Source organism: Melanotaenia boesemani, chromosome 22, assembly GCF_017639745.1.
Source record: "Melanotaenia boesemani isolate fMelBoe1 chromosome 22, fMelBoe1.pri, whole genome shotgun sequence".
Taxonomy (NCBI): domain Eukaryota; kingdom Metazoa; phylum Chordata; class Actinopteri; order Atheriniformes; family Melanotaeniidae; genus Melanotaenia; species Melanotaenia boesemani.
Window position 1 is genome coordinate 17,088,387 of NC_055703.1, and position 15,756 is coordinate 17,104,142.

The 15,756-nt window shown below is 39.5% G+C and overlaps 3 protein-coding genes across 3 annotated transcripts; 2 read left to right on the top strand and 1 right to left on the bottom strand.

The window, feature by feature from the left end:
• Positions 1-254: 254 nt before the first annotated feature.
• On the bottom strand, positions 255-3,321 carry sod2 (superoxide dismutase 2, mitochondrial). Its single transcript, XM_041976358.1, has 5 exons — positions 3,176-3,321; positions 2,428-2,633; positions 2,115-2,231; positions 910-1,089; positions 255-832 (listed from the first exon to the last, which is right to left on the bottom strand). The coding sequence occupies exons 1-5, from the start codon at positions 3,202-3,204 to the stop codon at positions 687-689; spliced, it is 678 nt and encodes a 225-aa protein (XP_041832292.1). The 5' UTR covers positions 3,205-3,321; the 3' UTR covers positions 255-686.
• Positions 3,322-4,261: 940 nt separating this feature from the next.
• LOC121633762 (WT1 associated protein) lies at positions 4,262-11,483 on the top strand. Its single transcript, XM_041975997.1, has 9 exons — positions 4,262-4,338; positions 4,421-4,469; positions 5,060-5,097; positions 5,207-5,262; positions 5,349-5,407; positions 5,562-5,689; positions 7,554-7,732; positions 10,021-10,175; positions 10,272-11,483. Exons 3-9 carry the CDS (start codon positions 5,068-5,070, stop codon positions 10,922-10,924), a joined length of 1,260 nt encoding a protein of 419 aa, XP_041831931.1. The 5' UTR covers positions 4,262-4,338; positions 4,421-4,469; positions 5,060-5,067; the 3' UTR covers positions 10,925-11,483.
• A 447-nt stretch (positions 11,484-11,930) lies between these two features.
• On the top strand, positions 11,931-15,731 carry acat2 (acetyl-CoA acetyltransferase 2). The gene is made up of 9 exons (XM_041975791.1): positions 11,931-12,078; positions 13,019-13,153; positions 13,245-13,426; positions 13,514-13,631; positions 13,721-13,864; positions 13,947-14,069; positions 14,189-14,343; positions 14,430-14,540; positions 14,794-15,731. Exons 1-9 carry the CDS (start codon positions 12,030-12,032, stop codon positions 14,962-14,964), a joined length of 1,188 nt encoding a protein of 395 aa, XP_041831725.1. The 5' UTR covers positions 11,931-12,029; the 3' UTR covers positions 14,965-15,731.
• Positions 15,732-15,756: the final 25 nt, after the last annotated feature.

The window sequence follows — 15,756 nt, forward strand, 5'->3', positions numbered from 1 at the left end:
AACTGCAGGACAACATGACAACTTCTGCACACACATCCCAACCAGTTACAGGTTTTGGCATCACAAGAAAAGGTCCACATGATATTAAGCAGGTGCTTTAGTGCTGCAGCTTACTGATGTGTTTGTGTAGTATGTATGCATGCATGACCATATTTAATATGCAGTTTTTTGTCATCCTGTTGTACAAGTTTCTAACAGCTTTAAAAGCTCATTATTTAGGAGAAACTGAAGAATCAAGAAAAAGCTTAATCAACTGAAATTCTACTGTTTTATTATATTACATCAAAAACATGGACTGCACTGACATTGTCTGATTTTAGTGTAATTTAATCGGACAAAAACACAGCTTACTGCACTCCTATGAATAACAAAAGCCAGCTTTATTATTAAAGGTGGCCATTTTTTTGTGCGCTTTGACAAAAGTCTGATGGTTAGGAGGAAACCAGAGATAAATAGTACTTGCAAATAACTGATGTTAGCATCAACTTGTGCAGTTATGCCTTCCATAAAGACAATATAATCTGCATCACAAAGGAAAGGGTCTGAAGAAAGTTTAATTTGCTCTTTAGCCACTGACCATCTGCAGGTTTGAGTTTAAAATTTCATTTAACCAAAAAATGATTTGCAACCACTATTTGAGCCAGGTCGTGATGAAAGGTGCTGGAAGGGTTGTTTGATATCAGCTTCTACTTTTTGGCAGTCTGAAGACGGTCGCTCACATTCTCCCAGTTGATTACATTCCAGATGGCTTTCACATAGTCAGGCCGCACATTTTTGTATTGAAGATAGTAAGCGTGCTCCCATACATCTATACCAAGCAGGGGGATGAGACCTGAAAGACAGAAACATACAGTCAAGCCCATTTGCAGCATAGGCCACATCTATAGTTCAAAGCTATTTTAAACTGACCTGTTGTTCCCTGCAGAGGATCCTGGTTAGCACAAGCAGCAATGCGAAGTCTTCCACTCTCCTTGTCATAGCCCAGCCATCCCCAGCCTGAGCCCTGCACTGCCACTGTGGCAGCAGACATCTTCTCCTTCATCTTCTGGAAGGATCCAAAGTCCCGTTTGATGGCCTCCATTAACTCGCCTATAAGTTGTAAAACAGAAGAGCATTTCATTAGTGCAATAGTCACCATCTCGGTAAATTGTGCAAACTCAATTACTATTATTTGCTTTCTAAGTATTTATTTTGATTTGCGGCTCGCTGTTTCCCACGGCGCATGGTGGGAGGGTTTAAGGCAATGTGGGTGTGTGAGAGCGAGTGTTCTTATGAATCTGGCCACGGGTGCAAGGTTGAAGACTGGAGCTCTTCAGGCACCGACCGTGGTGGTTGCCAATTTTGGCCAACTGGGGCCTGTGCCTGTGGCTAAGATTGGGGCCTTCCTCTGCTGCCTTCTGGTTGGATTCAGGGCCATCTTCTTAATGTGATGGCAGGGATTCGTGCTCCGGGATTGTTCCTGACACTGAGATTCCACAGCTTCCAAGTAGTTACACAACCCCACTAGACATCAGGGGCGTCATGTACGTAGAATTGAGTAACTTTCATACTGAAAAATAGTCTACGCCCCAAAATATACAGATGTATGAATCTTTGCATAAACTTGTGCTTGTTTGGTTTGATTATTGATAGTTACTGTCTTAAGTGATGTGGAGCCATTATTCAGATGATAATTAGAGTTAGGCCATCTTTTCTCTGTTTTTTTTTTTTTGTGAAAATCTCACAATTGATCTTAAGACGCAAACAATCACCTCTTTGTCACACACAATTGAAGCTAGATCAAAGCTTCACATCATACCATCAAGGTCTTAATGCAGAACAAAATGGTCTGACATCAAAGTTAATGTCAAAAGAAGGAATCCTGCACATCGGTGTTGCAGCCTCAGGAGGAGGTTCAGCGATGATGGAATTTGTCTTTTGTACATCCTGATGTTTGTGTAAAACATGGCATATGGCACTTGTACTGTACATGAGACCCCAGGTCTCTGCTGCTTCAACATTAGTTTCCACTTTCATGGTACAGTTCTGTTCAATATCAGCTACCAGTTTAGCTTAGATCTATGCCAGTGAAAAAAAATAAAGACAGTCCATAGTTACTTTCTAATCTGCTTTACCTTGTGGCTCGCCACCTCCATTGGGAGAGAGGTTTGTCCAGAAAATGGTGTGGTTAATGTGGCCTCCCCCATTAAACTTTAGAGCAGGCTGGAGGGCAACCTGTGCAGTCACATCACCTGAAATACATCCAAGTAGATCAGTGCTGACATGCATTAATCACTGGGAAACATCTGGGATAATTTGTTTAGAGCAACATAAAAATGCACACCACTGTCATAGATGCTAAAGAATACTAGATGCAGGTTAAATGTTAATAAATAAAGTCCTTGTCACTAATGCCAGCTGAACTTTAATTTGACTTCATGTTTGTACCTTTTGCAAGCGCCTCCTGGTATTTTTCCTCTGTAACGTTGAGGTTGTTGACATATGTGGCATGATGCTTGCTGTGATGCAGCTGCATTATCTCAGCATTGATGTGAGGCTCCAGGGCACCGTAGTCATATGTCAGGTCAGGAAGTGTGTGCTTCTGCCTTGATGCAGCTATCTGATTTATAGTTTGGCTGAGACTGGCTGCACACCTGTAAAGTAGTAAAGATAAATAACTGTTACGTATATATATTAGATGCTAAACACCTGAAAAAAGATAGAAAAAATAGATAATTTGCCAGTTAAATCTTGGGTTACCTACGAGGGATACATGTTGAAATCCGCAATAGACTGGTGAGGGTATGTATATCAGTTTGAGTTACACAAGTTTTGTCGCTTGAACTGACCTTAACTGCTGGTGTTGTTTCAGGATTAACACACTGTGTGGATAGATATTAGCTCAAAGAACTCGTAGTGTTCGCATAAATGTGATAAAAACATTTAACACTTGGACTATAACTTTGGAGGCTTGCAAGTACGTTGACATATGTATTTAAAATAACTTTTCTGCGCCACAAGCTAACCTTACTGAACTGCTAAACTAACTTAGCATATTTGCTAGCTAATGGTTAGCTAACAACAAACAACTGATTCAAGTTCATGATCAGCAGCTGCTAGCTGGTGTCTGTTGTCATTGTTTGTGCACCTAAAACATGTGAAATTCTTTTAAATGATAAGCTGACAACCGTCTTACCTGCGTATTTGACCAACTCTGCAAAGCATGTTTCTGATAGTGCTCAGTGTATAGACAGAACAGTGCAAACACGTTGGATGTGACTGCCCTTGAAATGTACAATTTCAAGTTGACGTCGCAGGCGACTGTACCATTATCAGAAGATGGGGGAGTCCTCAATGGTGAATAAATACTGACGAGACCTAAAACCACTATTCACTTAAAATCCACCTATAGATAAATTACACTTGTACAAAAGCATCCTAATTATGATTAGATGTTGAATTTGAACACCTCCCCAACCTCTTCTAACTTTTCTTCAGTTCAACCTTCTAGTTGTTTTTTCGGGACATAAAGTGAAATGCATGATATAATATGAGAACAGAAGAGTGTCTCCATATAGTGAATACATCTCTTCATACCAATTTACTTTTTGATTACGTTTTAAATCAGGGAAACACCACGAAAACAAGACATTATTAATTCTGGTAGAACAATTTTAGGGTGAACTCTATCTGTATAAGTAAGCATAATCCTAAGAAGAGAGAGAGAGAGAAGCCCGCTTCATAATTATTACGACAAGCAAAGAGTCACGTGGTCCCGTCCCCTCAGCGAAAACTACACTGTAGATCGTCTATATAAATGCAAATTATCACTCTGGCGTAACAAACGAGTCTGGGGGCATTGCGCCTCATAGTTGTCTGTCATATTTTCAACCTTAGTATTTGCTTTTGATCTTGTCATAATGTTTTATATATGTTCTACATAATGTATAAAAAAAATACCAGCTATTTGTAAGCAGTGTCATAGTTAACTTTCCAAAGCACAATTTTATATATATATATATATATATATATATATATATATATATATATATATATATATATATATATATATATATATATATAGAGATATATATAAGTAATGGACAACAAGTCATCACACCATCATAACCTAAATGGGATAGAGCATTTAATTCAGCGATAGTGGAAAGAAAAATAACTATTTTTTAAAAACAATTTCTACCATTAGAGCTGTAGTTGCGCAGTAGGTAGGATCCAAAAATCTTTTTGGCGTGAGAAGTCTTTCTTCATTTGACGATTTCTGGTATTACTCCGCAGCAACTCGAGCGCAGCACACCAGCTCACCCGACCCAGAGCCATTCTGCCCTCGGCAAGGAAGATGTTAGCAGCTACACCGAGGCGAGGCAGTCACTTATAACTCTACTATCTATTTTTAACATATTTGCTTATTCCATCTCACAAGGGATCTGTAAAGCTGTGAGGTTCTTGAATCATCGAAAGAAACGGGCCTGGTGGGTATTTTGATGCCATTTGGCCTTGTAATCTGCGGCTAGGAACCCGCTAGTTTCAGGAAAAGGAGCGCAAGGGAGGGAGTCATTTCCTTCACCGCCATTTTGTGAAAACAAGGAACCGAAACAGGGCCAAGAATTACACGCTGCTTGACTAAACATAAAAAAGATATTTTTTATGAACACCCTGTGTCCACAAATGATAGTCTTTGCAAGGGACGCTAAACGTTATTAGCAAAGAGAGTTAACCTTGGTTAGCTTTTTTCTTTTCTTTTTTCTCGCTGTTGTTCGCTATTCACCGCCGCAGGCTGCAGTACCGGCCAACATTATGTTGGGCAGCTCTATTTAACCGGGTTTTAATATTTAGATTTGGTCCACCAGTTAATTATCGTGGAAGTATTGTACCCTCTGTGTTATCTGTTTTCAGAAACCAGATCACATGTAGTAGCAGTTTATCGTTTCTGTCATAGAAGGCATATTTTACTGCATGCGGACAGTCAGCGCGGACAGATGAAAAGATGAGGCAGTGGATTCAGCAAACAATATTAAGTTGTAGTTACTGATCATTTTCTGTTTTATATATTTATTTATAGAGTTCACAATGACCAACGAGGAACCTCTACCTAAAAAGGTTGGTGTCGGTTTATGGTTATCTATTTTAATAATCATATTTTATTAGCCTCAGCATGTATTTAAATGGCTTCTCCATCTGACCAATGCTTGATTTTTCTTTCCCACAGGTTCGCCTCAGTGAATCTGACATGAAGACTTTGACCAGAGAAGAGTTGTGTACAAGGTAGATACTTGCTCTGTTTCTGCTGATCAGTGGTATTTCATGTTATCTGTTTAAGATGCTGCTAAAACATACTCTGGTCCTTTCAGGTGGAAACAGCATGAGACATATGTCCAGGTCCTGGAGGAAAAATATGCAGAGCTGTGTTGTAAGTATATTTGATTACATAAATCAAATACAGCTTTAACATGGATTGATTTTCTCTTGAAAGCCTCTCAGATGAAAATGAGGGCTGTATTTAGCACCTAATATCAGTAAGCTTGCTGTGTGTTAAAATTAATAGTGTTACTTTACCTTCTTAGCCAATGATGTTCCAGGACTGAAGGAATCGGAGGAAAAACTTAAACAGCAGCAGCAGGAGTCTGCGCGCCGGGAGAACATCTTGGTTATGCGGCTTGCCACCAAGGAGCAGGAAATGCAAGAGTGCACGGTATGTATCTATACCTATTTTAACTTTTCTTTAGATGATTGGGAATTCAGTTTTTGGCTTATAAATGAATGTTGTAATGCTTTCAAGAGAACCGTTTCATGAATAATAACTGAATGGTTAATGTGTCTCACCTTTTCAGTTAGTTATTTCATGGAAGTCCGGCTTCACTTTTTATTTCTTTGGCTAAATAGTTTTCAGGTTAATTTGCATACTGACTTGTAATAGTTGAATTAATGTAGTTTTCATATCTTTAACACCAGCTTTTAATCTAGTCACTGTAAAATGAGTAAAGACTTTGTAGTGGCAGCCTTGTCATCGTATCTGGTGTAGGCAAATGTTATCTTATTTATGTGAGATTACCCATTTTTGTTTTCTGTCAAAACAGCTGCTTGTAAGTACACAAATGGTTTATATGCATTATGCATATTTGATTATTTTTGTTTTGTTTTGTTTCTTTTTAACTACAGTAATGGATGATGAAAGGTCCCATTTAGTTGAGCACTACTATTAATGATTACAACTGGTAAATTTGCTTGTTAAAATGCAGAAACTCCAGAAAAATCCAGTAACGTGACTTTAATAATACAAAATGGCGTATAAGCAAGTAAAGGACTTAGTAAACATTTAATATTAGATCCGTGTTGCTTTTATTTTCTGCTGCCAGAATAAGTGGCAAGCAGAACTGTATCTTGGAGCCATTAGTTACATTTACATGGACAAATCCTTCATCTGTTTAAAATGAATCTGATCAGAGATTACAGCTGACACTTTTACATGGAGGCTAGATAAACTGATCCCATCAGTTCTATTTACATAAGATTTAATACGATCACAACGCTTTTGACGTGAGAAGTGCCGCTAAGGTGTCTTGAAACTTTTGGCCGTTGAAATGCTCAATAATCCTCAACTCTTTCAGTTTCTTAAAAATATCGTATCAGCTACAGTCCCATTCTGTTATGCTGCTGCCATTTTTCCAAGTCTTCCCAGAAACTCATTATGTCACATAATTCCCTCATTGTTCAAGCATATGCTGGAATAACATCCACCATAGAAATGATCATCAGTGTATATTTGGTTATTTATTCCTGCTAGTCTGATCGTGAAAAGGTTTACACCACCCCTCTTGATCAAGTAGGAAATTCTTCCTGGTCGAGGTTGATCAGATCAGCGGACATATTTACATGACACATTTTATTCTGATTGGACATTTCATCGGATCAAAAGTGCATCAAGTAAACGCAGCTATTCAGGATCATGAAAGTGGGCTAAAGGTGAATTGTGTTACAGAGGGCATCCTTTACTCTTACCAGATTGACGGCTCAGTGGATCAACCGGTGGCTTATGGCAGCAAATGCCATTCTCAAAGAGCATCAGGGCCCAGCACCCCTCAGCCAGGTGGAGATTGGAGACATTTTAAATTGGAAGTCCAGCATTTTATTCTGTTTTAAACTCAGCACTGTAAGGAACTGAATAGTTGGAAACCTTTTGACCTCTTCTGTAAATGTGTTCTGATGAGGTCTATGCTGGTCAAGGTCAATATAAGTTTGATTATTCACAGGTCAGAAATTTGATTGGAGTATTTCTAAGAACAAGATGTTATATATTGATCTGAATTTTAGGTCACAAGTGACTTGAATAACATAAAAAGCCATTATTGCTTGAACTTCTTTGAAAGAAAAAAAAACAGATTTGAGGACTTTTAGAAATCTATAAACTCATTATGTATTGATTTTCTAATAGATTTTTGGCAAAAATGCTAATGGGAGATAAAAAAAAAGCCCAAGGAATTAAAGTGGCACTGATAATTATTCCAAAACTCTCCATCTGTTACTAGACACTTACACCTGTTTGTTATATCCTACAGACTCAGATTCAATACCTCAAGCAAGTCCAGCAGCCGAGCGTGGCCCAACTGCGGTCATCCATGGTGGACCCAGCCATCAACTTGTTTTTCCTCAAAATGAAGGCAGAACTGGAACAGACTAAAGACAAACTGGAGCAGGCCCAAAATGAACTGAGTGCCTGGAAATTTACACCTGATAGGTAAAGACAATCAAAATAACTCCCCCCTCAAAAAAAGTCAAGACTTCCTCACGCCCCCCACCCTCACTCTCACTGCAGGCATGCAGGAACAATGGTGGGGGGGAAGGCTGACAAATGCTGTACTCACCACAAGACTCAGACTTTACAGAAAGCCAGTCACTGCAAAACAAAACTGCTTTTGTACTCTTGTACTGTTCCAGCCACATATCACATAACCTAAAGAGAAAAGACAGTATGGTCAGGTGACACTTGTGTTTCAGCTCTCTCTCCCCTCGTATTCCCTCACCGTCCAAGGGCCTGAAGGAGTCCGGACTGATCTGAAGAGGTGGTCACTTACTTCCCGCCATGGATGTGCCCTCACCACCCCCCCACCCCAGCTCAAACCAGACAGTTGACATATTACATAGGGGGTTATGGGGGAGGTTGTGTCAGGCAGGGAGCATCCCTAGCCTAAAACAGCTATTGAACATTTTAAAGACAAAGACTATTCCCATACTTGCTTTAAAAAGACATTTAACTGTGGATCACACCACACAAATACCTGCTAGTCTTTCTGAGAAATGTAAAGACTTTTTGGACAGTCTAGATACAATCCATTAACATGAAGAAAGTTTCTAGGATTTAAAAGTAAGACTTTGGGGGAAGAGCCACTAAAATGATATTCACCCTGAGCGGAGCCAGATCCTCGGTCCACAAAAGGACTATGGTTCAGGCACGAGGGTCCATTCGCCCGTGTCTTTGAACATGGGCCTACACACGGTAGAGTGTATTTACATGCTTCATTTTGTAAATTGTTTATTTATATTGGCATTTTTAATTTGATCTCTCTTGTTTCTCTATAACCAACACTTACTGCAGTGTGTGTGTGTGTGTGTGTGAACCAAGAAGCATGATTGGCCTTCATTATTTACTCCAGTGTTAACGTTTCCTCGGCTTTTAGAGATGAACTAAATTCTACTTAATTTCCTCGACACTGAAACACACTGCTGTAGGTAAACTGATGCCTGTTATCAAGTTGTGAATGCAAATGTCCTTAACAAGTCATGTTATGAGTTGATGAGGATGTATAAACTGTATTCTGTGTATTTCTGTGTTGACCAAACAATCTTTCCTGCAGCGTAATCTTTCCTGCTGATGTGGGACAGTCATTTAGCCACTGTTTATACAATAATTCAGTAGTGGCATTTGTTTATGATTTTTCTAAAATCATAAATATGATGATCTAAAATGGTAGTGTATTTGGTAGCTGAAAGAAGAAAAATGGTTGGAAAAACTCCTAATAGGAAAATGCAGTAAATGCATTTAAGTAATTGACTAAAGTACATTTACAATTAAATGTAAATATTTAAATATGACAAATTCTTAACTACTATGGGTTTTATTGGGTGTAGTTACTGTTATATTTTTCATGTATCTGTCCTCTGAACAGGTGACTTCAATAGGCATTTATTAAGTAATCACATGGCAGTTACATGTGGTTTAAATATTGATGTCATTTGTGTGCAATTAGGGCATTTTAACTAGTATTGCCAAAATAACTGCTAATGTAATTTACAGATGTGCCAGATTGTTGCACTATTTCCTGATTTTTGTAAAGTTGCGCAAAGCAGTATCTTGAGCTGTTTACTGTGGAAACACTTGCTCTTTGTGTTTTTGATATAAGAACTGCACGAACCCTCTGCCTGGTTCTCCCAACGCACATTTACCGTGTGCCGAATAGATTGAAAGTTCTCTTGTTGTTTCATCAGAATATTATTTTGCTCTGTGACGTTTTTAACTTGCTTTTTCTTCACAAGTGAAGTAGTTTAAGTGGAAGTTTTGGTAGCAACAAAATTCCTGCTTTTGTTTCTTTGTTTACTTCTTTCCATGCTTAACACCGTAACTTAAGTTTGAGTGAGAAATTGGATACTTTACTTCCATGGAAATGTTCATTGAGTGTTGAGTTTCAGTCACAATAAGGAAAGTGGGTTTTTAGTTCATATTTATAGTTTAACTTAATGCACGTAAAGGAAAATATAATTTTGTACCACTTACAAGAAGTGTACCTGTTTGTACAGGACAGGTCTGAGAAAACACTTCTGATCATTTTAATATTGGCTGCAAGTCTCATATTGAATAAAGTTGGAGTTTTGATTTGTCATTTAGTAAGAAGCAGGCTGAAGAGTTTCTCTTGACCCTTTGGAAGTTGGGAAGTGGCTTGAGCAACAGGAACAGGTCAATAGTATCTCTCTGCCTGTTGTATTTGCCTCCTGGTTCACTGTGTGATGTGAGACTTGTTTCCTTTACAGCCAAACAGGGAAGAAACTGATGGCGAAATGTCGAATGCTGATTCAGGAAAACCAGGAGCTCGGACGGCAGCTGTCCCAGGGACGGATCGCCCAGCTGGAAGCTGAGCTAGCCCTGCAGAAAAAGTACAGTGAAGAACTTAAGAGCAGTCAAGACGGTGAGAGCATAAGTGTTTACAACTGCGTGCCATCTTTGATATTGTTACATTTAATTTTTAACCTGTAACCATGTTCCTGAATTCTTGCCCCCCCAGAGTTGAATGACTTTATTATCCAGCTAGACGAGGAGGTAGAAGGGATGCAGAGCACCATCCTTGTCCTGCAGCAGCAGCTGAAAGAGTCCCGTCAGCAGCTCTCTCAGTCTCAGGGGGCCTCGGCTGGAGCAGGACCCAGCAGGACTTCACCCGCTGCTTCTAACTCATCTGCTGAACCATCCGCTCAGCCAGAGCAGGCCGTTACTCTCTCTGAACCAATGGGCAAAGACTACAGCCGGGTCTCCAATGGTCCAAGCAATGGCAACTCATCCCAGAGGAGTGAGACCACCACACCCAGCCTGTACAGAGAGGTCAGCAGCACCGAGGAAGATTTTCCAATGTCCCCAATGGCCTCCAGTCCTGGTGAAGCTGAGACAAAACTCTCCAATCACTCAGAAGAAGCACCAGGAAGTCAGACTACTTCTGGGAGGGTTGGAGGATCTGCAGGTTTCAGGAGCCAATTGAGTGCAGGGTATGAGAGCGTGGACTCTCCAACAGGCAGCGAGACATCACTGACTCAGCACTCGAACGATACAGACTCCATCACCGATCCCCATGAGGACAAGGCTGCCCTGGTGACCAAGGGCGGCAGGACTACACGGCACACTCAGAACGGCCTAGACTCCAGCACAAGTGATGGTGCAGTTTTGTAATATACTTTGACATGTTGTCTTTTCCTTTTTTTTCCTTTTTTATAAAATATACATACAAACATGGCAACAAAGGCATAGTGTGTAACACAGCACTGCTGTCCAAGAAGTTTTGTTTTCACTCGTCCCCTTGCCTATTGTGATGCCTTTGTCACATTTGTGTTACTTAATGGGGATGTAACAGGAAAGGGTTAATGTTAGATTTGAATTGTGTGGATGTATGATTTAAACTAGTACCTTTCACTTCAATGTTTTTGTTTTTGTTTTTTTAGCACATCTGTGCAGTATGTTGAGCTCATGACACTTAAATCAGACAACTGGTGTTGTAACTCATTGTTACGTCACTAAAATCACTGAATTATAGTTGCTTCACAATATTCAAGGTCAGTTTATAGATGTTGGCCTGTGGGATTTTTTTAGTACAAATTTTATTTTTCACTGGCAAAAAGTCTGTTGAAAAGATTCTGTTGAAATGTTAGTAGTTCATATGCGACATTCATATTATTCTGACTTCAGCCCTTTTCATGTACTGACCAAATACCAATAAAGAGTTTTAATACTATAGAGTGAACCCCATTATTAAAAGCCACCAATTACTTAGTTTGGAAACTTGTGCATTTGAACAAGCATAGTCTGCTGGTTTCAAAGATGTTAAGTTCATATTAGTTTAATCAATCTCTTCTTTGGGATAGTCCTGTAATTGGTATTGTGGATACATAATTTTATTTGAAAATGAATGTAGCCTCAAAAACGAACAGATGGCAAAAATCTCAAGCTACAAAAAGGAGCAATTTTATGATCCACAATAAAATGGAATAATTTGAATTATATATTTTTCTGTCCATATAAATAATACAACATAGAAAGCTGCAAGCGTTTATGTAACATGTTAAAAAGGAGTTGTTGATCATAATACTCCCTATTTGTATTTTTTTTAACAATAGGTGTTAGTTATCCTCCCAAACACACGATGGCGCTGTTGTTCTCACCAGGAACGTTTGTATAAATACAAATCAAGCGTTCAAGCAGTGAGTTGTGTGCAGTGCGTTGTGCGACTGGGTAGACAGCGGGAAGTGGGGACTCCAACTACAACCTTCTCTTAATCAAGATGAACTCCGAATCTGTTGTCATCGTTTCTGCTGCACGAACTCCGATAGGTAAAGTCAAAAATACCAAAATTCCATCATTCATAAAAAGGTTTGCTTAGCATTGCTAGTATACTTTTCTGCATTGCTATTTGTTCATGTTAATATCAGATTAGCTGTTCAGAAAAGTAATCACGCCTGCTATTAAAATGCTGTTTACGGTAAAAAGCACTCATTCAGGTGATGAATTTGTCGTTTTTAATTAGGTAAAGTGGTTATACCCTTCATTGAAACACGCCGAGTTCTTGTGGAGCTGTGATTGGTTCGTTTTTGTGTCCGGAATATTATTTGGTCACCGATTGGCTAATAGTCATAGTGCCACAGAGCATGAGCTGGATTTGATTGGCTGCCTACAACATGTCCTGTGTCTGTAGCCCGATGGGCGTGTTTCATCTAGGATATGCGATTGAATTTATATTACAAAAAGGCCACGTTTTACCAGCCAGAAAAGTGTATTTAAGAGGACAAATAGAAAGTTTTTGATTTTGAATAAAAAAAAGATAAATAAATAAACGGGGGAAATTATAGATGGTACAGAAATATAAATAATATGTAACATATGAATTTTTAGCATCAAAGACTAATTGAAAATGAGATGAATTGCCTCGGACATCGCAGAGTAATAAGAGGGTTAAAACAGTTTTAGATCTATAAAGATTACTTTATGCTGCTTGCAGGTACTATAATCTGATAATTATTTTTGTATGGAGGATTTAATTGCAACAGTTACATTAAGAAGTAGCATAAAATCTGATTGTTTTTGTTACAGTAACACTATTTTTCCAGCTATAAAACTATCAGCAACAAAATAACATTTTCAAAGAACACTCTGAAACTGATGCACTTGCTGATTATGGCCAGAAAAGGTCTGCTTATCATGTAAAACTGAAAACAGTTACAGCAACCTGACACTCACCTCATTATCTTGTAAAAACTTGCCATTTTCACACAGGGTCTTTGAATGGTGCGCTGTCCATGGTGCCTTTGCATGACCTGTGTTCAGTAGTGATCAAGGATGTTCTGAAGCGGGCAGGGGTGAAGCCAGATGAGGTCTCTGAGGTTATTATGGGACATGTCCTGACTGCAGGTAAAAGCTCAGAAAAATCTGAGAAGTTCTTGAATCATCTGTGGTATTAACAGGTTGACCTTGAGTACTTGTGTTCATATTTCCCTTTAAGGTCAAGGTCAGAACCCAGCTCGAAAAGCTAGTGTTGGGGCAGGTATTCCCTACCTTGTTCCTGCATGGAGCTGCCAGATGGTTTGTGGCTCTGGACTTAAAGCTGTGTGTCTGGGAGCTCAGTCTATCCAGGTTGGGGAATCCACTGTAGTTGTGGCAGGAGGCATGGAGAGTATGAGTAGGGTGGGTATAACAAAGAGGGTTGGTTAAGTGATGAATATAGGAAATGATCAGATGGAAGTCTTACTTTTTTCCTCTGTGTCTATTCAGGCTCCTCACACAGTGCAAATGAGAGCAGGAGTAAAAATGGGTGATGCCTCCCTGCAGGACTCCATGGTGGCTGATGGCCTGACGGATGCTTTCCATGGGTACCACATGGGTGTAACAGGTCTAAATCTAAGTAATAGTTCAACAATGGAGCCAGTGTTGTGCATTGTAGTGTGTCAACTGATATTACTTGTGATAAATATTTATCAGCTGAGAATGTGGCAAAGCAGTGGGCAGTCAGTAGAGAGGAGCAGGACCGGTTCGCTCTTCAGTCTCAGAATAGAACAGAGGCTGCACAGAAAGCAGGACATTTCGATCAGGAGATTGTTCCCATCATGGTGCCATCAAGAAAAGGTGCAAACTTTTTTTTGTAGTTTAGAAACTAGCTTGCCTCTCTGGAAGTCTGCAAATTTTCTAGATTTTCTCTATCATACAGGCACAGTGGAGGTGAAGGCTGATGAGTTTCCTCGACATGGCAGCAACATGGATAGCATGTCCAAACTCAGACCTTGCTTCATCAAAGACGGCAGCGGCTCAGTCACTGCTGGAAACGCTTCAGGTTGCAAAGTTTCTTACACTCCTCACTTACTACGTCATACACTAATATGATGGTTTATCTGGTCAGTTGAACCTGACCAATAAGAAATGATGTGTAAAGCTGCTTTAATTGTTTTACAGGTATAAATGATGGGGCAGCAGCAACTGTCTTAATGAGCCAATCAGAGGCTGTGAGGCGGGGTGTAAAGCCCATGGCCAAAATAGTATCATGGGCTCAAGCTGGTCTTGACCCATCAGTCATGGGAACTGGGCCAATACCAGCTATCAGGAAAGCGGTGAGAAGTCAACCGTAATTGAATGAAACATGTGAAAATACTTATTTATTTCCCCCTAATTTCCCAAACATCATGTTGTCCTTTAGGTTGAGAAAGCTGGCTGGCAACTGGACCAGGTTGATTTATTTGAGATCAATGAAGCCTTTGCTGCACAGTCAATTGCTGTGGTCAAAGAGCTCGGCCTAAAGGAAGATAAGGTAATTCCTTAAGTTTTATATCACAGAATTATGATGGATGCAAAAGTAGCATATAATCATGGCTCTGTTTTTGACAAAAGCCAGTCTCGCCTTTAACAGTAAAGGACCGTTTCTCCAATTAACTGGTTTCAGCAGCAGTGTGTTCTGCAGGAAAAAAAAAGTACAATAGGAGATTTATAGTTGAATTTTTAATCTGAAAATTCCCTATAATTAGTTTTTTGTCATTTACACTTGTTCTGGTCTTCTTGTGTAGGTGAATGTGAGCGGTGGTGCCATTGCTCTGGGCCACCCTATTGGCATGTCTGGCTGCAGAGTGCTGGTGACCTTGCTGCACGCACTCCACAGGACTGGAGGACAGAAAGGAGTGGCATCCCTCTGCATTGGAGGAGGGATGGGTGTAGCAATGTGTGTGGAGAGGCTTTAAAAAAAAAAAAGGCTATCTCATGCCACTCGACAGATTGCACTTTAATCTTCTGAAAATAAGGGATAATGAATTCTAATGTTTACTCTGAATAGTTAAGTGTGAAAGATGTGATTTACATAGCTTATTCTAGTCCCTGTACTTAAGGCAAAGTAGTATGTTGTGAGCTAACCTAAGATGGCCATTCTCACTGTGAAATTTGTTTTAATTCCTCAGGTTTTAGCTGTTTAATGAATGTGACTAAAAGCTAGGTCTTAAATATCTGGTAAGGGATCAAATTATATAAATCTTGTTTACGGTTGGCCAGTACATAAGTGTTAGTTTGATTCTTATAAGTTGGCAATAGATGTAGATAACATGGAATAGAAATACTGCAGGCAGAAACTGTGGGCAAGACAAAATTTTAAGTAATTTTCATTAAAAACCAGCTGCTTTCAGCATTTAATACAACAGAGGACAGTGAAACACTACAACAGAAAAGCTAAATGTGCAGTACAGGCAGACTTTGGTGGACTTGCTAACTTCTTGCTATATTTTTATGTAATATACTATGGTTATGTGTTCTCTGAAGAAGCTTATACTGATCAACATTCCAGCATGGTCTAAAGGAGTAAATTAAACTTTCTTCACAGGAGCTGTGCAGACAGCTTTGAACCATCTCTAAGTGCCATGATTTGTATGCTTGCCTTCTCTTACCTAGTGCTTCCTGTACACGGGCATGTTAATGTTACTGTAATCTGACTGTTATCCTATTAAAGAGTGACGAGCCACAGAGTCAAACTCTTTGTTTGAAGT